At 39.6% G+C, this 25,958-nt stretch overlaps 1 protein-coding gene across 17 annotated transcripts in view; it reads right to left on the minus strand.

Moving 5' to 3' along the window:
* szt2 (SZT2 subunit of KICSTOR complex) overlaps nucleotides 1-25,958 on the minus strand; it is a 122,699-nt gene that overhangs the window by 72,784 nt on the left and 23,957 nt on the right. For 14 of the 17 annotated variants that reach the window (XM_026323391.1, XM_026323386.1, XM_026323377.1 and 11 more), the window contains 27 exons: nucleotides 25,027-25,140; nucleotides 24,642-24,845; nucleotides 24,398-24,495; nucleotides 23,968-24,106; nucleotides 23,548-23,871; nucleotides 21,681-21,888; nucleotides 20,584-20,631; nucleotides 18,306-18,433; nucleotides 16,458-16,725; nucleotides 15,457-15,628; nucleotides 13,696-13,788; nucleotides 13,195-13,273; nucleotides 10,962-11,252; nucleotides 10,657-10,792; nucleotides 10,267-10,383; nucleotides 10,110-10,179; nucleotides 9,597-9,782; nucleotides 9,072-9,278; nucleotides 7,980-8,226; nucleotides 7,279-7,353; nucleotides 6,147-6,285; nucleotides 5,704-5,824; nucleotides 3,640-3,760; nucleotides 3,302-3,454; nucleotides 2,976-3,078; nucleotides 2,564-2,678; nucleotides 2,041-2,128 (listed from right to left, as the gene is read on the minus strand). In XM_026323391.1, the coding sequence (XP_026179176.1) occupies nucleotides 2,041-2,128; nucleotides 2,564-2,678; nucleotides 2,976-3,078; nucleotides 3,302-3,454; nucleotides 3,640-3,760; nucleotides 5,704-5,824; nucleotides 6,147-6,285; nucleotides 7,279-7,353; nucleotides 7,980-8,226; nucleotides 9,072-9,278; nucleotides 9,597-9,782; nucleotides 10,110-10,179; nucleotides 10,267-10,383; nucleotides 10,657-10,792; nucleotides 10,962-11,252; nucleotides 13,195-13,273; nucleotides 13,696-13,788; nucleotides 15,457-15,628; nucleotides 16,458-16,725; nucleotides 18,306-18,433; nucleotides 20,584-20,631; nucleotides 21,681-21,888; nucleotides 23,548-23,871; nucleotides 23,968-24,106; nucleotides 24,398-24,495; nucleotides 24,642-24,845; nucleotides 25,027-25,140 (4,044 nt within the window). The remainder of the gene's footprint in view (nucleotides 1-2,040; nucleotides 2,129-2,563; nucleotides 2,679-2,975; nucleotides 3,079-3,301; nucleotides 3,455-3,639; nucleotides 3,761-5,703; nucleotides 5,825-6,146; nucleotides 6,286-7,278; nucleotides 7,354-7,979; nucleotides 8,227-9,071; nucleotides 9,279-9,596; nucleotides 9,783-10,109; nucleotides 10,180-10,266; nucleotides 10,384-10,656; nucleotides 10,793-10,961; nucleotides 11,253-13,194; nucleotides 13,274-13,695; nucleotides 13,789-15,456; nucleotides 15,629-16,457; nucleotides 16,726-18,305; nucleotides 18,434-20,583; nucleotides 20,632-21,680; nucleotides 21,889-23,547; nucleotides 23,872-23,967; nucleotides 24,107-24,397; nucleotides 24,496-24,641; nucleotides 24,846-25,026; nucleotides 25,141-25,958) is intronic. The other 3 variants (XM_026323376.1, XM_026323382.1, XM_026323375.1) reach the window with 2 other exon arrangements.

Consider the following 25,958-nt stretch of genomic DNA (forward strand, 5'->3'; position numbering starts at 1 on the left):
CTGATTCTGATATACGAATTGACAATGGTTTGAAGACTCCTTAGGAGCCTACTCAAAGAGCAGCATCACCTCTGCAAGACAATAACAAAGGACTGTGCTCTTTCAGTTCAGCTTTGTCCAGCCACTGGTAGGATTTTTGATTTCAGCCACTTCTTCTATCTGCCAGTAGCACATACTGTGCAGGGGTTTGTCTTTCCATGATAGTTCTTGCTCTCCATCTCCTTGGGTTTCTGCTGCCTGAGGTATTCACTAAGCACATCATCACTTGGGACCATCTTCCATATATTCATGGATATTTGCTGTTTCATCCTGGATAGTGATGCTCCTCTGCTCCTTCCTTTCACTTAGTGTACAGTGTCAGGATGGTGGCTTTGGGGCAAAACCCTCCATACATTGTGAGGAGCTTTCTTATCTTGATGTTAGCGGCCTCTACTTTCTCCTTTGGCCAAGCTATTATACCAGTGGGGTATCTGATGACTGGCAGGGTGTAGGTGTTGATAGCCCAGACCTTCTTTGTCCCATTCTGCTGACTTCTCAGGACTTGCCTTATTCTTTGCAGGTATTTGGCAGTTGCTGCTTGCCTCGTGGCCTCATGGTTTCTATTTGCCTGTGGGATTCCAAAGTAGATTCCCTCAACATCTGCTATGTTGCCTTCTGGTAGTACAATCCCCTGAGTTCTGACTGCCTTTGTTCTCCTTGTTTGTTTCATTCCTGACATATACATTTAATCCTCATAAGGCTGCATTTTACATACTACTGCAAAACACCCTGATTCCCCCTCAGTGATTTCTTTGTAAACTACAGGCATTTGAGCAGCTCTGTACGACTGCAATCCTGATCATAAAGGAAAACAAATTGTATGATTGATTACATTGTCCCTGTGGCATGTTAAATGAGAGGTACTCAGACAGAAGTAGAATGGAGACACAAAATCTAGTATTTCAATGATTTTCTGTCAACCAATGGAAAGGTTAATTCACAACAACCTTTAACAACCCAATGTTTGAATCCTTAAAGTGAATCAGTATGTGTTGAGGCTCTAGTTACTGGCCATTGGGCTACAATATGAGTGTTATTACGTGGGTTTTGATCCCCCTGTTTTAATATGCTTTTTTAATGTGTTCAACAAAACACCTCAGTGGAAATACCAAAGCTTAGAAAAATATCTTCATGTCACTGAAACATTTTTGCGCTTGCCGAGTTGGAAAAGTTGCTGTATCAATAAAAGTAAAACGTGAAAAAGTACAACAGAAAAAGACTTTTCTGAATTAATTAATGAGATATGTGAAAAGCGAATTTGCGGCTCAGTGAAGAGACAAAGACCGGCAGCAGACAAAAACAGATGTGTATTGTGCAATAAGGAAACCTTCCTCACACTGCAACACTAAACAAAGAAGTACGCCACATTGCATTCATGTTCCCTACATCATGTTCACCATTTCTTGGGGCTTTTTAATTAAGTCATATTGCTCCACCCTCTTCTTCATTACCAATTTAAAAGCACTTGACTGGAAAATTAGCAATAGCCATTGATCTCCATGAATTAATTCCTGCAATTTGCAGCTCATTTGAATCTTCTTTTGTCGATTTTCTTAAATTTTTGATTACAATTTGGATAGAAAGTTTAATATAAAAAACAGTTAGAACTAAAATAAGGCAGCCTTTGCTTCCTTCTTGACATACAGAGAAGCGTATGTATCTTCTATTAGTGCATGGCTCAACTACTACAACGTATTGTACAGTCTCCCTAAAGATTCTGTAAATCCATGTGTGTTTGAACAGAATGCTCCTGACAGATATTTAACTGAAAACAAATAGATTACTTTACTGTAGCTCTAAAACCACTTCACTCCTTTCCAGCTGGTGTTTGAATACATTTTAACATCTTGGAACTTGTCTATACATTTTATCAATACACTTCCCCAAGTCCTCTGTTCATAGCTCGTAGAAAAACCTAAAGTACTGATTGCCTTCTGCCAGCCATCACCACCATTTTATCACAAACAACTTTGTCTAATTTTGAAATATTATCAGTCTTACCCGCATTTCCTACTCCATGCACCAGCAAGAGAATGTGCTTATCTACTTGTCCCACAGGCCGAGAGCCCTCTAGAGAAGACCTGGAGCCCTAAGGAAAGAGATGCAGCAAATATGTTTGTTAACAGTTTAACAATAGCACTCTGACTTAACTAATTCAGATCCACAATATCTACAGAGAGGTGTGGACTGCAGGCAGGCCAGTTTAACACCCTGACTTTTCTACTACATAGCCATGCTGCTGTATTACATGCAAAATGTGGTTTGGCCGTGTCTTGCATAAGCAAGACCTTACCTAAAAAAGACACTGGTGGTATCATATGTTGGTCCAAAACAATGTGTAGGCTCATGTGTTAATCCCAAACTGAGGTCAGGTCTCCTTAGTTTTTATAAAGTGTCAACTCAAGTCGATCTTCAAGCCATCATAGATGAGTCACAGTCTATTTCATTGCCAGCCAACTTTCACAATGGCAATTACTATTATTATTTACTAATGCTTTCAGTCAGACTGCTAATTTTCACTTACCATAAGGTCCTCGGACATCAGCGGTTCTTGACTCCTAATTAGCCCAATAGAATGAGTCACATGGAGGTTTCTATCCACGTCAAAATACTTCCCTGTTTGAGATGTTTCACAAAGTCTGGAAGGGTGAACATAAGGAACAGGCATGGAACTAGGTATAGAGCTTGTATAAGTTATGTACTTGTGATACTGTGGGAACAGTGTATTTCTGCTGCCTTAAGAACATCTGTGGGTAAATATTTCCTTCCCGCAGACTGATGGAAAAATATGCCCCAGCGCAAAATCCACACAGAGACCTTGCATGTTTTATAAGATATTTTGTTATGAGTGTGGGGATGAACAAAACCTAGTGGTAAAAAAATGGAATATACTGAGGTGACAAAACATAGATCAAATAATGATGAGAAAATCTAACCTGAGGTAGAAAACTGATTTTGTTGTACGTTCTTGGTAGACAAACATGTTCTTCCTGTTAACCACACAGAAAGAGTTCAAAACCGAGCGCAGGGCCTGGATCGCTATGACAGAGAAACAGGGAAACATATTTTAGGTTTAAAGCATTATAGCCAACAATGGGATGAACAATGTGTGTGATGTTTTTTTCCTCAAACAATGTCTTTTTTTAAAAAAATAAATATTCCTCAATTATTCATTTTTAATGTCTAATCATTAAAATAGGGCAAACATATAGAAATGTAATTCTTGGATTGGTAAGGGTGTACCCTGCCTCTCGCCACTCACCCCTTGACACCCCCATATTGGGTCCCATCTTGAGGCGTGGGTGGATGTGGATGACTGTGTTCCATACCACATCACAGGCAAAATGTCCAGGGACAAACTGCATGGTGGCTGCCAGGTAGTCCCGGGCTGGGTAGCTCTCCTCTGTGCTGTAATCTGTGAGGTCAGAGTAAAAAAAAACAAAAAACATGTAAGGGCAAGGAGGTGTAAATAGTTAGAGATATGACTGATACGAGATATAGCGTTCCTTTAGATCTACAGCCTTATATTGTGGTGTACACAGAAATCTCCAAAACCTGGACAAATAAAACCAAAACTATATGGAGCTTCTTCTGACGTACCATCAGAGGTGTTGGGTCTCTGTCTGTAGAGAGACTCATTCTTCCAGATGTCTTCCTCACTCTCAGCCACCAGCAGAGAGTTACACACATGGCTGTCATGCAAATCCTGCAGCAGCATACGCTACACAACACAACACACACATAGTATATAAAGCAGACACTTGCAACAATCATGGTGTATATAGAAACGTCATTCTGTAAAGATACCTGAAAATTCAAGTCTATCCTCTAACAAGTTGGATTTCACATTTCAGTAGGAAGGGACACCTAAACTTATCTATAGAACAAGGACTTCTCACAGGTTTATGAGTAAATAACATATACAGTGGGTACGGAAAGTATTCAGACCCCTTTAAATTTTTCACTCTTTGTGTCATTGCAGCCATTTGCCAAAATCAAAAAAGTTCATTTTATTTCTCATTAATGTACACTCAGCACCCCATCTTGACAGAAAAAAACAGACATGTAGAAATTTTTGCAAATTTATTAAAAAAGAAAAACTGAAATATCACATGGTCATAAGTATTCAGACCCTGTGCTCAGTATTGAGTAGAAGCACCCTTTTGAGCTAGTACAGCCATGAGTCTTCTTGGGAAAGATGCAACAAAGTTTTTCACACCTGGATTTGGGGATCCTCTGCCATTCTTCCTTGCAGATCCTCTCCAGTTCTGTCAGGTTGGATGGTGAACGTTGGTGGACAACCATTTTCAGGTCTCTCCAGAGATGCTCAATTGGGTTTAGGTCAGGGCTCTGGCTGGGCCAGTCAAGAACGGTCACAGAGTTGTTCCGAAGCCACTCCTTTGTTATTTTAGCTGTGTGCTTAGGGTCATTGTCCTGTTGAAAGGTGAACCTTCGGCTCAGTCTGAGGTCCTGAGCACTCTGGAAGAGGTTTTCTTCCAGGATATCTCTGTACTTGGCCGCATTCATCTTTCCTTCAATTGCAACCAGTTGTCCTGTCACTGCAGCTGAAAAACACCTCCACAACATGATGCTCCCACCACCATGTTTCACTGTAGGGATTGTATTGGGCAGGTGATGAGCAGTGCCTGGTTTTCTCCACACATACCACTTAGAATTAACGCCAAAAAGTTCAATCTTGGTCTCATCAGACCAGAGAATCTTATTTCTCATAGTCTTGGAGTCCTTCATGTGTTTTTTGGCAAACTCTATGCGGGCTTTCATGTGTCTTGCACTGAGGAGAGGCTTGCATCGGGCCACTCTGCCATAATGCCCCGACTGGTGGAGGGCTGCAGTGATAGTTGACTTTGTGGAACTTTCTCCCATCTCCCTACTGCATCTCTGGAGCTCAGCCACAGTGATCTTTGGGTTCTTCTTTACCTCTCTCACCAAGGCTCTTCTCCCATGATTGTTCAGTTTGGCTAGACGGCCAGGTCTAGGAAGAGTTCTGGTTGTCCCAAATCTTTTCCATTTGAGGATTATGGAGGCCACTGTGCTCTTAGGAACCTTGAGTGCTGCAGAAATTCTTTTGTAACCTTGGCCAGATCTGTGCCTTGCCACAATTCTGTCTCTGAGCTCCTTGGGCAGTTCCTTCGACCCCATGATTCTCATTTGCTCTGAAATGCACTGTGAGCTGTAAGGTCTTATATAGACAGGTGTGTGCCTTTCCTAATCAAGTCCAATCAGTTTAATTAAACACAGCTGGACTCCAATGAAGGAGCAGAACCATCTCAAGGAGGATCAGAAGAAATGGACAGCATGTGAGTTAAATATGAGTGTCACTGCAAAGGGTCTGAATACTTATGACCATGTGATATTTCAGTTTTTCTTTTTTAATAAATTTGCAAAAATTTCTACATTTCTGTTTTTTTCTGTCAAGATGGGGTGCTGAGTGTATATTAATGAGAAATAAAATGAACTTTTTTGATTTTGGCAAATGGCTGCAATGACACAAAGAGTGAAAAATTTAAAGGGGTCTGAATACTTTCCGTACCCACTGTATATTAAAACCTGATTTAAATGAAAAAAAGAGGATTGAATGTCTAGACTTATCTATTTCTTTTTTTTGGAAGACTAATGTCGTTTGTTAAGTGTTATAGTAGCCACCTGATTGACTATTCTGCAGATTTCACCGATCTTCCTGACCACCATTTGATGCAGTTGCAAGTACGCAGGCAGCTCCTGCTCCTCCTTCTTTTCAAACTCCCTCTTTCCTTCAGTAAAGGACCTGCAACAGCATTACAAGTCCTAACAAATGATCAGGAGACAATCACAGCTGTAGCCAGCTAAATCTGTCCCATTAGTAAGAAAACATTTTCCTTTAAGAATGAATTGCATCACCATTTCATCACTGAAATCAATGATGAGGTCTACTTTATCACCGTAGCTGAATAAAGGATCATATTTCAGACAGCATGTAATACATATCTTACTGCTAAGCCTAAAATAACAAAAAAAAAAAAGACGTGTCTTACTACAGGCAATAATGGAATGTTAAAAAAGAGCAGAAATCAGCAGTGTTGTTTTGAATGGGTTTTTGGTTTTCTGACCTGGAATGGGAGTAGACTTTTACTCTGTCCTGGTGGATCTTGACAATCAGCCAGAAATCTGGCATCAGTGGTGACTGACACTCGTGTTCGTCCAGGGTGGGGCTCTCACACTCTGAGTCACTGCTGCCGCCATCATAACCTGGTAACAAACAGTAAACAAATGGCATTAGTGACAGCAGCTCCTCATCTTTGCATCTTCTACTGAGATGGCAGTGACTTTGCCAGGATCCTCTGCGTTGATCTTATTTATTTAACCAAGTCAAATTCAACTGAGGTTACCAACCACTTTTTCAAGGAAGGATGACAACTTTACAAGTTTCAGACACGACAAACAAAAGCAAAGTAAAACAAGTAGAACAAAAACCAGTAAAGAACAAAAGAGAAGGATAAAAGACATGAAATAAGGCTGCACAGTCCTGCCTCTTGTCTAATGCTATAATAACATCCTTTGTTACAGCAGTACTATATAATACTAATATCTTAATATAATAATACTATAATATAATACTATGATATAAGCTTCATGTGTTATGGTAAACTTTATAATATAAATTCAACAATGGTTATTATGAAGCAACTCAGTGTATATTTAGTCAGCATAAATGAATTTGAAATAGGTCTATGTTAAATATAAACACTGTCATCTTTTAACAAAGGTGTAACAAAAACATACTTTCACACCACTGATTTATATCACTAGTAAGTGAAAATGTGTGTGAAAGCAAAAGCAAAAAAATATACAGCAACCCTTAAAACTTTCACATTGACTATATCATAAGTAAAAGGAGAGACAAAATGCTTTAAAAAAAAATCAAGAAAGAGAGTAGAAAATGAAAATCTGCAAAAAACATCACAATGGTTTGCTATATTTTGTGAGGTTTAACATATTTTCATTGCTTTCTTAAAAAATGTAATGATGTGAATCATTCATAAGAGGGCACTGTTGATCATTTCAAAACTGATTACACTGGAACTGTGTAATGTGGGATGTGTTATATAGGTATATAGCTTTGCTATTAAAGATCTGTATTTTAAGTGCAAAACTAACAATGAGCCACAGGATTTCAACCTCATCACAACCACTTAAATACTGATGGTGTTTGGTCATCATTAAACTGTGCGCATTACTTACCCTGCATGTCTGAGTCCAGACTGCCCTGGCTGGAGACCACACTCTGGACTCGACTTGGCCTGAGTTTTCCACAGCCTAAGGATACACAATTTCACATTTCAGTCAGTAGATTCAATGTAAGCAGGATCTCACACCAGCTGATAAGATAACACTCTCTCAGAGTTACCAGTAATAACTTACTGATCTGGTTTCTAGAATCTACTATTATCTACAGTTCTTCTTTTACTAAACAGTTCTATTTCTTTATAAAAAATTCCCTACAGTTTACCAAAGCCCAAAATGATACCTTTAAATAGTCTAATTTGTAAGCCCAACAATCCAAACCACGATTTCATTTCTAGTGCACCAATAAAATACAGAGAAACGCAGCAATTCCTGATCTGATCATATTTTACATAATGGATTATATGAAACTTTAAATGTCCATTAATAACTTATCAAAGCTGGTGCTGGTGTCTGAACAGATTCTAGATATTAAAACACATATTTTACAGAATATGACCTGTCATTGAGGCATAAAGTCAACAAAATATAATGATTATGCTTTTAAAAAACCTAATAACTACTGTTAGATAGATACAGTGTTGCAATGGAAAACTGTTCTAATTCATGCAATTAAACACTTTTATGATATATTGCAGATGTGGGTGTTTAAAATGCAGAGGTCTAAGATTCACAGGTAGATATTTTGTTATACTCACTGTGAGAGGCTGACTGCATGGACTCAGCCAGACTGACACTGGACGGTGTCTTTGGGGGCGAGATAGGTTCTGTACAATGATCAGTCTGGAGCTGGGGCGTACTGGGCTGACCTTTGCCCCCAGCTGTACAGATTGAGCTCTGAGAAATGGCGTCATCTTGCTCTGGCTTTTGGGCTCTGACTGGCTCTGTGGCTTCTGTGTCACTTGGACTGTCAGCAGTAACACTGACAGACTTCTTGTCCTCACTCTGGACAGTGTCAACAAAGGGCATCACAGGACTGGACAACAGTGGTTGCTAAGCTTTAAAATGCCTTCCAAATAAAAATCCTGGCGATATCCCTTTAACTCTTGCTGCTTAGCAAAACAAACATGAACATACAATAACAATGAAAATAATCAAAATAATCTAAAATACAAAATAATAATAACGCCATTGACACAGAGAAACTAGACAACACCATAAAGAATAATCATGTAATGACAGAGGCAACTTTTAAACTAACTTGTAACTAGAGTAAATTGAGAATATGATGAATTAGAATCTGATGTAGCTCAGTAGGTGTGGTTTGTTTTATCATTTTATATATTACTCACTAAATAATAATCAGGGGCCACTTCTACAAAAGCAATCCGGCAGTGCAAATGGTTACAGTGCCAAATACCAAAAATGATTGATACTTGCAATTGTAATTAGAAAATTTTATGGGGCTCTTGCCTGCCTAAGAATGGGTCACAAGTGTTTTTTGATTAACAATTATTATGATTAGTGGCATTTTAAAGTGAGAATAGAATAATCTCATATTGCAAAATTTTGCTTGCATGTAGCAAATTTAAAAGTAGCATATTGTATGCTGGGGGAAAAAAAAATATATACAGTATATATATATGATTCAGGTTAAAGAAGAAACAAGTAGACGTAAGCCAGTGTATTTTCAGGTATTGATATTTGAGAAAATACTAGCCAGTTTTTGGTACTTTATGTATTGTGTATTTGGTGCAATATTTGAACTGAACACTGCTGGCTCAAAAATGAAGCTAAATACAATGCAAAAGACAATGTCAGGTGTTAAAGTGTGAAATGGCATATCTGACCTCTGCTGCCTGAGCCTCCACTTCACTCTGCAGTGTCATGTCTCCCATTGTGCTGTGTGCTGTGTGCTGCAAGGGATCCACAGTGCTCTCAGAGAGGTTCTTGGTAGCCTGCATCCTCTGCAGGTGCAGTCTGCTCAGGGACAGGTAGTAGAAACCGTTGTGTTCTCCATTTAGCACGTAGCCAGAGAACGACATTCTGCGGAACTCCTGCAGGATCACACTTTATCCAGTCAAACATTCCAACTATAAGTCCAGGCAACTGACATTAACATGTGCCCTTTTACAGCCAAGAGTTTTTACTTAGTGCTCTTGAAAAGATTACTCATTCTTTTTTTGTTTGTTTTATGTAGCAAAGTCTAATTAAAGCCAAAATACTATTATAAATATAATTCATGCATCAGTACTACACTACTGTACAAAAAGTCCAGAGACAAATCAGATTTCAATGAATTCCAAAACAGAAAGAAAAATGTTTCTTCATCTAAAGTTTTAATAAATATATTTATAGAGTGTGTATGCCCTTGCCTCTTTGAATTTTTCCAGAGATTGCTCAGGCCCAAAGACAAACTGAAGTGGGACATCTTCAAAGTGACAGTGTGGTCGACCACTGGAGCGCAAAACATGCTCTGCTACTTTCTGCAGTGTGTCCAAGCTGATGATCCAAGAGTGACGCAGAGCAGAAATGATCTCGTCCTCCAGAAGCCAACGGATCTAAAACACACAGCCAGGGCAAAGGAATTTCATCTCTGTTGTGTCCATACAGTAACAGCAAAAATAATGTTCATTACAAATTATGTATTTAGAGAGTAAAGAAATCTCTTCATGATTTTCCTATTTACAATCTTTGCAGAAGACAAGCGATACATGTTTGCAAGTTCGCAACCTTTAGACAATACAATACAATATTAATGCCCTGACTGGAATATACTGGATACTGTATAGGGGGCTGAGCTACTCTTTTCTGAATACATTTTTATTTATTGTATTGTAATTGATGTGTTCCTGTCATAGCCATAGCTCACATGAGCAGAGACTCACCTCGTCCATTGTGGCCAAAATTGCTAATTTGTGAGGAAGTGGGAGTTTGGATAAGGGATCACCAGAGACCCTGAAGGGAAGTAAATAGAAATCTTTACTGATTGACAGGATCAATCAGTCTGAGAAAACGCATTTTATATGTGTTGAACAAACTCACCCATTAATACCAGTTCCCCTCAGATTGTCCAGCACAGCCATGAGCTCCTCATCAGAGCGGTAGGATGATGGCTGTCCTGGTGAACGATTCAGGGACACGCTGCTCTCTGAGGTGTACCTGCACACAAAAAGTAGATCTGACATGATCTGCACTTTGTGCTATGTCATTGTTGGTGGCTGTAATACATTGTAATATTGTAATACATTGAAACATTGCTTGCCAGTGCATTATGAAAAGTAAATGTATTTAACAAGCTTGCTAGACCTTAGTGGACCTTAGTACAATGCATTTTACAAGGAAAACAAAAAAATATTGCAATGTATTAAGATCTAGAAATTGCACATGTCGAAAAAACTTGTATAAACCTTTTTTTCTTACAGTGTGACCCACCTGTTATGATGGAAATCAGCCATGACTTCAATCTCCAGTGGTAGTGTCAGGACAAAAATATCTAATGTGACTGAGAGCTCATTCAAATCCACAGATTGTAAGGCCTCAGCATTCTCCAGACAGGAAATGATCTTACCTGCAATCACAAAACTAGAATAAGCACTAAAGTAATTGTTCCAAAGACCAAACTTCAACTACTGATTAACTACTATTTATTAATTCTTAAAAGGAATGGTGGAAAAACTTCAAATCATTTGAGTTAACATGCCTTGAAGAAGTGAAGAGACTATAAGTTCTGTACTCACCAAGGCATGTAGGCAGTGTTTGTATGGGCATAGAGCCATGGCAGCTTTTTATATTGACAGAACATGTGATGTGAACAAACAGTGGTGGCATGTCCAATTGTGGACCCTCAGCCTCAAGCAGAGAGTCTCCATCCAGGATGCTGAAAGAGTCCTGGTCCTGGTTGACAGTGTTGGAGTCTGACAGGGACTGGTCTTCAACCTCTCCACGAGAGCTGGTGCCTGGTTGCTCCTCATACTCCACCACCAAATCTGTGTCACTCTCTGTCATCATACAGCAGCCTGACACATTTTCTACACACAAGATAATAAACTTGTCATTAGTAGAAGTGCTTAGCACTGACAAAAGTTCTATGTTCAAATTTGGGTCAGTAGGGGTCTTTCTGTGTGGAGTTTGCATTTTCTCCCCACGCCCATCAGTCCAAACATTTGCAGGGTTAAGTTGATCGATAACTAAATTAGGTGTAACTGCTGTGATTGTTTTACACCTAATGAGTTATAAAGTAGAGTTTAGGTCTTACCTCTGTTTGGTCATGTAGTAGAATTGTAACAGGTTGTCAAAGGGTCACTTAAATGTGTTGGGCTAAAGAATGCATGTTTACTCACTGATAAGGGTACAATAAACATATAAGGCTGCAGGCTTCTTTAAACAATAGTATGGGAGTTTTAGTGTTCTAGATGTAAATAACTGCCAACATTGTTTTAGTGCCGTTAGATGCCTGAAGATAGATAACACCTGTGAAAACCTTTGGGGTCTTTTGAAGATGAATCCACCCCTTTCCTCAGCTATATGGTTCCTGACTTTTAGGGAAGAAGACAGAGAATGCTGTAGATGCCTTCTCTCCATGCTGCATGTATTAAAGTGAGATGATTCATCACACTTGTGTTTCTTCTTGAGGAATTAGCAACTCTCACAACCTAAAAGAAATTTCCACGACACTGTATGTGTATGTGAAGAGCCCAGTCAGCCCTGCGCTAGACCAGTGATCTGTCTAGGGTGTACTCCACCTGCCAAATGTCAGTTGGGATTAGCTGCAGGCCCCCTATGGTAAAGGTAATGGATGAATGGATACATGAGTGCCATAATTTTGTCTCTCAGTGATGAGTCATCATATAAACCTTATATCTCTCAAAGCAATATTAGCAGGTTGGCCAGGTTTAGCCACAAGCAAAACCCTTGTGTTTTGCTAAGAATAGTTTAATTTCTTCATTATTTACAGTCTCACAGAGCCCACTGCTGTATGTGTAAAATAATGTGGTTCCAGGACTTTTAGTCATAATAAACCACTTATCGACCAGGGCCCCAGAGAGAAAGAACTCCCCTAGTGCTATAGCTCCAGTCAAAAGTTGTAGAGTGGAAAAGAGAGTGACAGTTAGACTGCCATTCTTTATGTAACAGGAATTCAATTCATTTTTATTTGTATAGCGCCAAATCACAATACAAATCATCTCAAGGCACTTTACAAAAACAAAAAACCCAACAAATCCCTTATGAGCAAGCACTTGGCGACAGTGGATAGGAAAAACTCCTTTTAACAGAAGAAAAAAACCTACAGCAAAACCGGGCTCAGTTTGGGCGGCCATCTGCCTCGACCGGTTGGGGTGAGTGTATTGGATTGGATTGGATTGAATTGAATCTGCACTCATTCTCTTTTAAATTTTAAATTCATTTTTTTATTCTACTTAGAGTCTATATTTTAGTTCCATTTTTATTTTAATTCTTGTACTTTTAACTTGTCTTTCATTTATGTAAAGCACTTTGAATTACTCTGTGTTTGAATTGTGCTATACAAATAAACTTGTCTTGACTTAATTAAAGATGATGACCACCATACCCTTTCTCATGTCTGAAAAGTGGGGTAGGTTCTGAAGGGAGGTTACATTCTGCAATCTCACTTCTAGCTGCTGCTAAATCTGTCACATTTTAAACTTTGCACTTTTAGATTAATCTGGCTTAACCTGATCATGATAATTATTATGTCACATCATCATATTATGTTAATTACTAGGGTGGTCCTTTCAAAAATGGCCAACAAAACAGATATGACGATATCTTACACATATAATTATAGATTTACATTTAAATATATTTATTGTTACTTTGTGAAGCACTTTGCATCAGTGTGCATCAACACCAAAATTGCTTTATCAGAATTCACAGGTGCCCCATGCTGCAATGAAACAAATTGTATTTAAAATAGCTCATTAAAGCTAAACGTTTTTGAATGATCCTCACCATCCTCTAAAGCTGGCTCAGCCTCTGACACCAGGTCCTCTCTGGGTCTCCTCTCTAGCTCACCATCCTCTGAGTCCACCTGAGAAGATAAACCACAGTGAAAAGGTTTATCCAGTCTGCGCAACATCAGTCTTCATGTGGGGATGTGAAAGCGGTTTTTCTGTCTTTGACAATGAGGACAGGATTGTGATCGGTTTTCCCGTGCACAAGTAACCCTCAGACATTACTCATTCATTTCATAGGTCTGGGCATCAGTCTGACTGGTTTCTTATCTTGTTTATTTCACAAACACATTTTCAAATAATTCTTTCAATGAATAAAGACTAATTCCTCTTTTTTTTTTTATTTGTTCTTTGTCAACATTATCTATCTTATTATTCTATGCAACAGTGTACCAAATATCATTCCAAGCAAAAATTAGATAATGAAAAAAAATAGTGTCTCTCTAATCAGTCTTACCTAAACACAAAACAGGAGTGGGAAATGCAAGCGTCAACTTACCTCTTTCTTGGATGATGGTGGGCAGTAGAAGAAGTAATGTGGATTGGAGGGCACAGCTTTGAAGTACTGAGACACAATCTCTGTGAATTTATCCTGTCACATGATTAATTTAAGATGGGAATGATTAGGTTGTTGTAGTTGTAGACATTAGCTCATGTACTTACTAATTACTCAGCACCAAGAGATAATAACTAAAACCAATAACAAATTCTATTATAAAGAAAGGTTGAGGGTGGAGAGCTAATCTAAGAAAGCTTTTTTTGGCTTCTTTATTCAATTTGCAATTCATTTGACATTTGGCAATTCAGTATGCAGTTTGCTCATACAATTTACAACTGGCAAATCCCTATGCAAAGTGACAACTCAATACTCAATTCACTTTGAATTATTTTGGTTAAAATAAATGAGAGCTTAATCAATTGCATGTCATATTGCCATGGGGTTTTGGTTTCCTTTTTCAATTTGCAATTAATCTTTCATTTGGCAATTCAATGCACAATTTAGTCATGCAATTTGAAAATGCATGTTATAACTGGAAATTCAATGTGCAAAGTGGCAATTCAATACTCAATTCACTTCAAATTATATTGGTTAAAATTTTAAATGAAAGCAGAATCAACTGCGCTTCGTATTTCCATGGGTTTTTGGTCTCTTTATTCAAATGTGCCAGTGAAACAGCATCCCCATGGATTACATTTTCATTTCATAAAACCACACTCTTTCAATCTGAAATGCTAACTGTCACTTGCAGGGTCCATGCCTGCATCTGCTATGACCCGCCCCTACCCTGCCTCTGATTGGCTAACTAACTGTAAACTTGACCAATCAAGCATATATATGTATATATGTAGCAGCTGACTGGGTGTAGAGGGTTTGTTGGAAAGTTTGTCTTTTCTCTGTTGAATGAACTGGGTATAAATGGGTGGGGTGCCTAAAGCAGGCAGTAAGAAATGTGGCCAAAAGTGCAGCAAGCTCCAGTGAACGGCTCTGGAAAAGGAAAGCGTGTCAGTGGGGCAAGGATAGGTAAAGTCTGACTGTTGGTTTGTTTTGGTCCTGGGGTGCTGGAACACACTGTTAAGCCTTCTTGTTGTTGTGAGCTCAACTTAACAAAACACCATTATTGAGAGGGTGCCTACCTGATGACCCTGTAAACTTACCTACACTCTCACATTAGAGGACTTAGATCAGAGATTATTTATTCATGTGACTCATGTGTCACTCATGTGACTCCTCAGATTCACCAACTGGCTACAGAGTCAGTCCTTCCTGGGAAACATTTGATTTCTTTCTGAATTTGCTGGGAACAGATGAAAGGGTAGCCTGGTAGATTGAAGACAGATTATGTCTGAGCCCTCAACCCCTGTTGAGGGAGGGTTTTTCCACTTGGACATAGATAGCTTCCCTGACCCCTCTCTCAAACCTTCTATCTTCTCTGTCCAAAATGTGTACCTCACTGTCTCCAAAAGAGTGTCCTGTTTCCTTTAAATGGAAGTGCACAGCTGACTGTGGACCTCTCATATCTACACTGACGCTCTATAGGGCTTGTGGATTTAATCCAAATTGTTGTGGCTCTCTGATAGCATTAGTAGGATATTGAAGAGGGAAGAAAGCAACTTACTATATTATATGTGTCCAGGTATATGATAGGTAAGGGCTGGAGAGTGGGCTTGTCATAGGGCCTTGAAGATTTATGACAGTATGCCCTGAAGGCTCACCCATTTCTTGGCACATTCCATAATGATTTTGGTAACAGTGAAATACCTGTATTATTCTGTGCAGATCTGGATACACTTCACACTTGGGCTGTGTCTGAAGCTGCATCAGTGGGAATTCTGGAATTTTGGCTGTGTTGAACTCATGCACAATCACTGAAGACTGAGGAGCACAGGATTTCCCTCTAGATTCTGCTTCACTGGCATCTTCCAATTCAGTACTAAAGCCCAGAAATATCACAACATTAATAACTGTATTACCTGAAAACTCGAAATATAAAAATGATAGATGCCTACAGACCTCAGTCAATTTACACATTCACTGGTTATAGTTTTCTGTGGGTGCATCATTGCTGACTTTTGTTATATTACACATGTGACCCTAAGTCAGCTAAATAGGTAACAAATAATAAAATGTCATGTTTTTTGCCTGTCTCTTGGAAGTCATACAGCACCACCATATTCCTTACAACACTGATGCCAGTTCATCATGAACCAAACAGTCGGAGAATCCTGTAAACTGACCATATGGAAGCTCACAGATGAGAGCTGATGATGTAACCATGTAGACCATTGCCAACTCTTATCACTATGTGGATATGCCGGGATATATCACTTAGAGTACCATCTGAAACATCACCTGATGGACAGGTTAAATTGATAATTCTTTGCTAATAACATGAAGTGTTTTCACTGATCAGAATACAAGGTAGATCTATCACTCAGTGAATTCCATGCATCCCTAAAATCTTGACTTAGCGCATATCTGAATAAGATAGAGGGTGAACATTCACAAAACCCTAGCGGGATGCAAAAGAAGGAATTCAGTAATTACCTTTAGAGAGCATATATAATTAGCTGAATATTAATAAAAAATTAAACAACTATTTATTGGTTTTCATGCCATGTTAGGCTAGATTTTAATTGGAATCAATAAAAAAGAAAGACAAAGTATACCTATGCTGTGTCAAGGACACAGAAACAAATACACCAGACTTAATGACATGTACAGACTAATTTATTCTGATCCTGAGGGCTCTTTGGTCTTACCTGGATGAAGAGGCCATGGCAGCCCTATCATCTGGTCGTTCCTTCTCAATCTCACCAATAATAAAGGTAGCAGGGTTCCTGGAAGGTTTTGAATTCCCTTTCCATCCTGTAGCCTCACTGTGATCCCTGAAGACCCTGATGTGTCCACAGAGGGTCTGCAGGAAAGAGGTGACATCGATCTCCTGCAGGGATTCTTCACAATAGTCCATAGCCATCAGGACATCCTGAGAGCTGATGCTATAGGACTGCTGTAGGCTACGGTACATGCCTGAGGAATACATGGAGTGAATCAATGATCAATGCAGTGTTCCATACATGTCGTACAGTCACACAATCACTTACTTTTATTTGTATTTTAAAACACACCTCATGCACAGCAAATATAACTGTGCAACTACTATAACACAGCAGCAGTGCAACCAACCTGAAGCTATCCAGTAGATTCACAAAACTTCAAATGACAGTCAATGACATCTGACACTATGCAGTCCAAATGTTGAGTGAATGCAAATGCATATACGTAAACTCAGACTGAACTCATCACCCATATGAAGAAACCTTCCCTGACATTGCTTACACTGGTATAACAGAGCCTACAGGCTGGTTTATGCTCTATTAAAACTTTGGTCAGATTATTCACAAGCTGGGTCATGGCAACTGAACACTTTGCAACCACCACATCTGGAACTCAGGAATTTGCCTCCGAAATCACAGGTCTAAAACTGGATAGAGATTTCAAAAAAAAAAAAAATCAGAAAAAAGGTATCTTTTGATGATGTTACTACTCTACTACTCACTAACATCCATTAACATGATGTGCGTGCCATGGGCTCCCCTTTGTCACCCATTGTTGCCAGTGGAAGAAGTGGAAACAAAATCTGTCAATTCCTTCACAGGGATTGCACTGACCCATTGGTTGAGATATGCAGATGACACCTGAATGACAATCAAGACCCAGGAAGTTCAAATCTTCACAGATCATAATGAATGACTCCACTACCAGAGATACTTTGTAAGATATGCTGTATGACCACATCAAAAAAAAAAAAAAAAAAAAAAAGTTGTTTTGAATTAATTAAAAGCCAGGTGTGATATGTGAATGTTTTAATATGAAGAGTACACATTTTCAGATAATCTCTCTCGTTAGTGCTAGATGTATTTGCACAGACCAGTCAAACTTAGAAGAATGAATGCCCTGCTTACCAGGAATGTCTTTACACAATATACATCCATTCATCATTCTCATAACCTAATCACCTAATATTTCCATTAATGTTCTTTATCTTCATAAATATTAAATATCTAAATCTTAATTGACATATTTTAAAATAACTTCTGCCTTGTTGTAATGTTTCACTTGAAATGTCCACTATTAAAGGACAACATGGTGCCTTAGTGGTTAGCTCTGTTGCCTGGCAGGAACTCTGGGGTTCATAACCCAGCAGGGGCCTTTCTGTGTGGAGTTTGCATGTTCTCCCGTGCTTGCGTGGGTTTTTTCTGGGTACTCCGGTTTCCTCCCGTAGTCCAAAAACATCCATGTCAGGTTGATTGGTTACTAAATTGCCCATGGGAGTGAGTGTGTGTGGTTGTTTGTCTCTATGTGGCCCTGTGATGGACTGGTGACCTGTGCAGGGTGTACCCCCACCTTTCACCCAAAGAGAGCTGGGATAGGCTCCAGCAAATCTCTGTGACTCTAAATAGGAATAGGTGGGTATAGATAACGAATGGATGGATAGATGGATGGTCCACTATTAACATATTTTTTATTAGTATTCAGTCAGGAACCTAATGCATATATTTACATAAAAAAGCAATATACTGTATTAAAAAAAAAAAAGGGAAGGTCACCTTTGACGTAGCTCTGGTAGTAATGCTCTTGCAGCAGGCTGCAGTAGTTGGCCAGCTCTTTGTGTCTGTGAGGCTGAGCAAGAAGTTCAGTCCAAGGGGATGGACTGCTGCGGTCCTGAGACAGTGACCTGCCAGAGGACAATGGCACATGATTGAGACAGGAAGTAAACATGCTCAGAAAGACGTCAAAGGATCTATTGAAACCACAGCAGTAATAAATTAATTTGCCAATAGCCTCACGTAAAATACAGACAATTGCTTTACTCATAATTGTATGATAAGCATTTTTAGCCCAGATCTCCATTAGAGAAAGCAAAACCAAAAAAGCCAACAAGGCCAACAGCTGAACTTCCACAGCATGCATTTGTAGCATTGGTTTAAATTGTTTTTTTGAGAACAAAAGGGTAAGATGCCAAAAACCAAAGATCACCAAAGATAGTGTTTTCGCAAGAAAGCATTTTCCTCCATGAAACAGCACAGTGTCAAAGGAACACTGAAAACAACCTGCTGCAACATATACTATCATCTGCAAAGCTGTAGCAAGCACAGTTATACCAAATGTAGAATGATAGACCAAAGATATAGTAGTCTATTGTATAAGCTTTTGGGAACTAAATTAACTTAATTAACATTTAAAACATGCATTGTAAAACTTTTTACAAAATACTATACAATTTTTTTTGTCAATTAAAGATAGATTTATATAAATTAATAAGAATTTAGTCTGGTTTTAACATACACTACATTTTAACCTCATTACGCTTATTTTTTATTTAAAAATGTAAGTCAAGCAAATATCAAAAGTAGAATCTTAAAGCCTTCTTGACCCTTTCTGCTTAAATTTAAAATGCAAAAGCTATTCTGGTGGTATGGTCAAGATTTTGACTGTTTTGGGGAAATAATAATTAAATAATTACACTGACAAATGGCTGATCTGCAGGAAGACACAACATTAAAATGTCTGTAAAGAAGCAAGAATTCCTTTTGCCTCTGTATCAAAATACAATTTACTGTTATGTGAAGCTGCTGTAGCTGTAATAGTTGTATAACAACACAAAGCATTTTGCAATGTGTTGCTTATGGAGTATTCTTACAGATGGATGAATTTGTATGTTAGATTTCTGTAGTGTCTCCTTGATTTTCACATCATCCTGTAAATGTGATTTGTTTCCTCTCCAGTGTATCTGGCTTTCCAATAAAAAAGAAATCCAGCTACACTATTGTTACCTATTTCTATGGACTGGCAACCTGTCCAGAGTGTACCCCTGCCTTTCACCCGAAAGTGGGTTGTGGCTCCACCAGATCCTTATGACTCTAAATAGGAATAAGCAGGTATAGATAATGGATGGACATTACGTATTTCTAGCTATACATGTTGTGATTACAGCAACAAAAATTCTCAAAGAAATATTTTATTTTCTCAATATCATCACACTAAAATCTTCCCTATTTTTGTCCCTATTTTTGGAGAGGAGGAGCTCCATAACAATGTGAATAAAAACATCTGATATATTATCACGTTATGAAGTTCTTATGACTAATTACAATTAGATATTACATTTAAATATGAAGTAAAAAGCTTTTACCCTAAAGGTCCTACACAAGCAAGATTCTTCATGTTCAACTACTATCACAAGCCATATGTTTTAATGAACAAATGCCTGCATCCTGCCATCTAATTGTTTCCTTTACATTTGACTGCCTTGTATATCATGTGATATTCTTGGCTTCCTGATTTCCTTAGGTTACAATGACTATTTGCTGCAGCAATGACATAAGAACTTTTAACATAAACCTCTTAATATACTCATGACAACTGATTTGCTGAAGAGTGATATAAACCACCATTCCAAACATACTGCACACACTTAAATGAACACCAATGTATTTATCGGGTTATTTTGATAATGAAATGCATGCTCTTTCCTGCACAAACCAACCTTCAGTGACTCTTGGTCTGTATTATTCTAACAATGACCAAAGTGTCAAGGGGGACTAATTTGTCTGCTGTGTTCAGTGTGTGGCAGCAATGTCCTTCCTGTGTGTGTATGTGTATTGTATTGTTGCATCACAAGCCTGAAGAGGAAGCACAGAAAAGCTGGATAGGGAAGATGGCTTTGACACCTACAGTATTAGAAAAGAGCAAAATACAAAAGCAACAGTTTCCCATTCTGACAAGACAAGCGTGTCCTAAGCTCTGTGAGGCATCCATTGAAAGCTAATCAGGACCTCAGCAGAGAAGGGAGGAGTGCAGAGAAACAAAGTCAAGCAGCACTACCTGAACTTCATCTGCTGATACATCTCCCAGGACTCAGCATCTTGAGTTCTATTCTCAGAGTGTCAAAGACAACCAGAGACACACATTAATAACTGTATTTCTTACAAAAATCAAGGGTCAGTTATATCATACAGTGGTGGGGAAATTATTCAATTAAAGGATAATCCATACTTGTTACAACTTGGTTCTTCTTTACATAGCGCCATCATTTCTATGGGCACTGTAATCAAGTTGTTTTAGAAATCTGGGAACACAACAACTTCACAGATTCAGTTCAGACAGACTAAATGATCTAAACCTCTACAACCTGGGGGGTCATAAAGCTCTGCTGATTCAATCATCAGTGCGAATGATGTTGATGTGAATATCTGGTTCATACATTAGACCGTAAAAGTGAAAAGCAAAGCATTGACAAAGCATATAGTTAGGGCTGGCTTCAGGCAACCCTGAATCATCCCTTAGTTATGCTGCTATAGGCCTAGACTGCCCGAGGACCATCGGTGCACTGAGCTCCCCTACCCTAACCCCCCCCCCCTTCCCTTCCCCTCTCTTCCTCTGTTCTCTCTGTACCTTCTGCAGGTGTCCCTGGTCTTGGAGCTGTATATCGCTGATGTGCAGTTACTGGTCCCACCAACCTGCAGTGTCTATTTGTTGTTTATTGTTTCTGTTCTTTTCTCTCTGCTCTATCCACTCACCCCAGCCGGTCGAGGCAGATGGCCGCCCAAACTGAGCCCGGTTCTGCTGGAGGTTTTTTCTTCCGTTAAAGGGAGTTTTTCCTCTCCACTGTCGCCAAGTGCTTGCTCATAAGGGAATTGTTGGGTTTTTAGTTTCAGTTTTTGTAAAGTGCCTTGAGATGATTTGTATTGTGATTTGGCGCTATACAAATAAAATTGAATTGAATTGAAATTGAAGCACAAGCCTGGGGACATAAAAGCTCAAGGAGAGAAGTCAACTATACCTTCAGAGGTGAACTGTGGTACTAAGGCTAAGGTATTGTGAAGACTAATGCTTTTCAATCTTTCGCACAAGAATACCTGTTCTTTGTTTCGATATGTGAAGCCTTAACGTGTCTTTCTTACTGCAAGTGAACTCAATACCTGAAGAAGATGTCCCTGGGTTGGCGGCTGGAGTTGGGGTGTACCAGTTGTTCCTTAAGGTGCTCCAGAGAGCAGTTGTAGACATAGACTGGACACTTTAACTGGCTGCTCTCACTGGTGCTCTGCTGGGAAACCTGTCTGCTGAAGCTGATGTGCAAGTCTGTCTTGTGTGGTTCAGAGAACTGGACCCCCTCTTTTTCACCCACTTCTAAAAAAAAATTGGAAGAGTAGATTGTCCAAAATTCTTTCAGTGTAAAATAGTTACAGTGTATTCATAAAGTATTCAGACCCCTTTCACTTTTTTTCAATTTTGTTATGATGCAGCCTGATAGTACAATTGTTTAAATTATTTTTTTCTCAATAATCTTCACTCAGGACCATATAAGGACAAAGTGAACAGAATTTTAGGAATGTCTGTTTCATCCATTTTCTGCCGCTTTATCTGGGCCCGTGTTGCGGGGGCAGTGGTCTAAGCAACAAGGAAAAACTGAAATATCACATTTACATAAGTATTCAGGTCCTCTGGATATGACAATTAGCTTAGGTGCCTCCCATTTCTCTTGATCATTGCTGAGAAGTTTCTACACCTTGATTGGAGTCCACCTGTGGTAAATTAAATTGATTGGACATGATTTGGAAAGGCCTCATACCTCTCTATAGAAGGCCTCACAGCAGACAGTAATCATATCAGAGCAAAAACCAAGCCATGAAGTCAAAGGAACTGCCTGCAGAGCTCATAGACAAATAGTTGAAAGGCACAGAGCTGGGAAAGGCTGCAAAAAATTTCTGCTGTACTGAACGTTCCCAGGAACTTAGTGGCCTCCATAATACTCAAATTGAAGAAGTTTGGCACAACCAGAACTCTGTCAAGAGCTGGTCACCTGGCTAAACTGAGAAGGGCCTTAATAAGATAGCTGACCAAGAACAGAAGCCTCTCCTCAGTGCAAAACACACGTTTGGAGTTTGCAATAAAGCAACTGAAAGACTCTCAGACTGTGAGGAACAAGATTCCTTGGTCTGATCAAACCAAGATTGACCCGTTTGGCCTCAATTCTAAACGTTATATCTGGAGGAAACCAGGCACCTCTCATCAGCTGCCCAATACCATCCCAACAATGAAACATGGTGGTGGCAGCATCAAGCTATGGGGGTCTTTTTCAGCAGCAGGGACAGGGAGACTGGTCAGGGTTGAGGGAAAGCAGAATGGAGGAAAGTACAGAGATATACTCAATGAAGACCTGTTCCCCAGCACTCAGGACCACAGACTGGGCCAAAGGTTCACTTTCCAACATGACAACAACCTTAAGCACACAGTCAAGACAACACAGAAGTGGCTTAGGGACAACTCTCTGAATGTCCTAGAGTGGCTCAGCCAGAGCCCTGATTTGAGCCCTGTTGAACATCTATGGAGAGACCTGAAAAAGGCTGCCCACATACAGTCCCCATCCACCAGACCGAGCTTGAGCGGGTTTGCAAATAAGAATAAAATCATAAAAATAAAATCCCCCGATCCAGGTGTGCAAAACTTCTTGCATCATACCCAAAAAGACAAGGCTGTAATTGCTGCAAAAGGTGCTTCAACTAAGTACTGAGTAAAGAGTCTGAATACTATATAATATTATATGTAAATGTGACATTTCAGTTTTTTCTTTTTAATAAATTTACAAACATTCCTTTTCACTTTGTCATTATGTGGTACTGAGTGTAGATTAATGAGGAAAAAATACATCTGAATATATATCTGAATACTTTCTGAATGTGCTGTATATTTTAATCTAGTAACTAAAGCATATCAGTGATACAGACTTCAAACCTGTTCAAAATAGGTGGTTCTGACTGAAGCATTGGATAAGAGCATCAGACTGACCTGAGCCCGGGGTCCCAGTCTCTGTTTCTGACACCCTGCTGTCCCAGCTGTCCTGGTCCAGTACCAGCGAGTCAACAGGTCCAATCTGGCTCTCAGATGGAGGTGAGAGCACAGGTGACCTGGTGAGGACCTGGCCACCGCTGGAGCTCCTTTGCAGCCTACTGGCCAAACTGAGGCCAGACTCAGACCTCTCCAGCCCACTGGTGGATCCAGACAGGGAGTCAGCCTGAGATTTGTTGCTGGGAGTCAAAGTGTCATCCTCCTGCATGCTGATGTTACTCCTAGGCTCATTCTCCAGGCCTGATGCTATCAACATCAGAACATCTGCAAAAATCAATACAGTTCCCACATTTAACTTTTTTGCATTTGAGGCTTCAAACCCACAGAAACATGTTACATTAAACAAAACTCAAGGTGTACCAGTGAAGGAAGCAGGTAGGAAAGTGAGGAAGATTTGTTGGGGGCTGATGTACTTGGCATAGCATCTCCACTGTGGAGTTGAGCAGCTCCTGCTTGCCAGCAAGGGCTCTTCTTCCACAAGGTCTCCATTACTGAAACTCTGACAAAGACAAAAAAATGATCACTGCAATACTACAGTATATTGGCCAAGCAATACAGATTTAATTTCAACATCTGAGCTGGTGGTCAGCACCAGGGAATTATCAGTAGTTCTAATTTGCTGGTCTGAGTGCCAAGCCATGCAAATATGATGACTAATGACTAATAATAGAAAATGTAACTGTGACCATAACCTATGATGAAAATAGATGTACTTAAATTGTAATATATAAAATGTTGCTTGAATCTTGTTTCTACAGCTTAACATTTGAATATGTCTGGAAGGGATTACCTGTAAAGTGCTGGTAGAGCCCATCACCTCTTTGCTGCTGCCAGTGGTGTGGAATGATGTCATCGTGTCCTGTCGGTCTGGAGGCTTCACACACTCCTCTGACAAAACAGAAACAGATAGAACTCTTTCTGTATCTGTAGAAGACACATACTACTACCTGAAAGCACTAGGTTTGTTAATGTGGAAGTAAACCTTTCACAGTATTATGGTAAGCTGAGATGCACGGACATGTACATATTCTCACCTTTAATAACAGGTAAGGAGAAGGGTGCAACATGGCCTTCTCGTTCTCGATCTAAGATGTGGTGCATGAAGGTGATGTGGTCACTGTCCGCTAAAGGTATCTCCCTGTCACTGAGCTCATGCTCCAGGCTGCTGTGGAAGAGGCCGAGCAGGAGTTCGTTGGGCAGACAGGACGAGCTGTGAATCTGCTCCTCATTCTCCACCACTAATGACAAAAAGGTGAAAGCTCACATGGCAATAATGAAGACTCACTTTGCTATACTCACTTTGCCTTTTTAAAAAGCAAATGGTATTTAAAAAGCAAATAGTAAAGGACTCCCTGGTATTTGTTGACATACACAGGTTTAATCATTTCTATATGCTTCTTTGTATGTCTGCGTACGTACCTGTACTGAATGTGAGAAACAAGAGTTCAACCTGCTGGCATTGGGGTAGCAGCTGGATAAGGTCAAACTGGAAAGGAATCATGTGAATGCTGTTCTCAGCGGCCAGAGGTTCTCCTGCACACACACATTAGTTCACACAGTTTTTAACATGACACACAATGCACAAGTAGACAGAATAAGAAGCATAGGCATTGATATATAATAAATTATTTCAATTTATTCCAATTTACTTTTCAATTGATGTTGTGCTACAGTTTCACGTTACACATGAAATGACTTCCAGTGACAAGAAGGAAATAAGCCTCAGTCACTAACAGCCTGAAATATTAATAGAAAAAACCACCAGGAAAGTAGAAGAAATTGGAAATAATTAGTGAATAAGAGGATTTATGTAACAGTGGATGACAGACAGAACACCTCTTACTGATTTTTCACATGCATATATATGTATGTGTATATATACACACATATATATATATATATATATACACACACAAAAAAAAAAAAATTTCCCGTCTCACCCCTATGGGTGGTGTGTCTTCCTCAATCTCGGGTCCTCTACCAGAGGCCTGGGAGTTTGAGGGTTCTTCGCAGTATCTTAGCTGTTCCTAGCACTGCGCTCTTCTGGACTGAGATCTCTGATGTTGTTCCTGGGATCTGTTGGAGCCACTCTCCCAGTTTGGGGGTCTGTATCTGGAAGTCCCACAGGATCTTAGCTCGGTCATTCTCCCTCACCTTTGGAGGCGTGTCCCATTTTGACCTTGGGACCTCCAGCCCATACTCGGCACAGATGTTCCTGTACACTATGCCGCCACTTGGTTATGGCGTTCCATGTACGCTCTGCCTGCTAGCATCTTGCAACCTGCTGTTATGTGCTGGATTGTCTCAGGGGCATCTTTGCACAGCCTGCACCTGGGGTCCTGCCTGGTGTG

This window comes from Mastacembelus armatus, chromosome 4 (genome assembly GCF_900324485.2).
Source record: "Mastacembelus armatus chromosome 4, fMasArm1.2, whole genome shotgun sequence".
Taxonomy (NCBI): domain Eukaryota; kingdom Metazoa; phylum Chordata; class Actinopteri; order Synbranchiformes; family Mastacembelidae; genus Mastacembelus; species Mastacembelus armatus.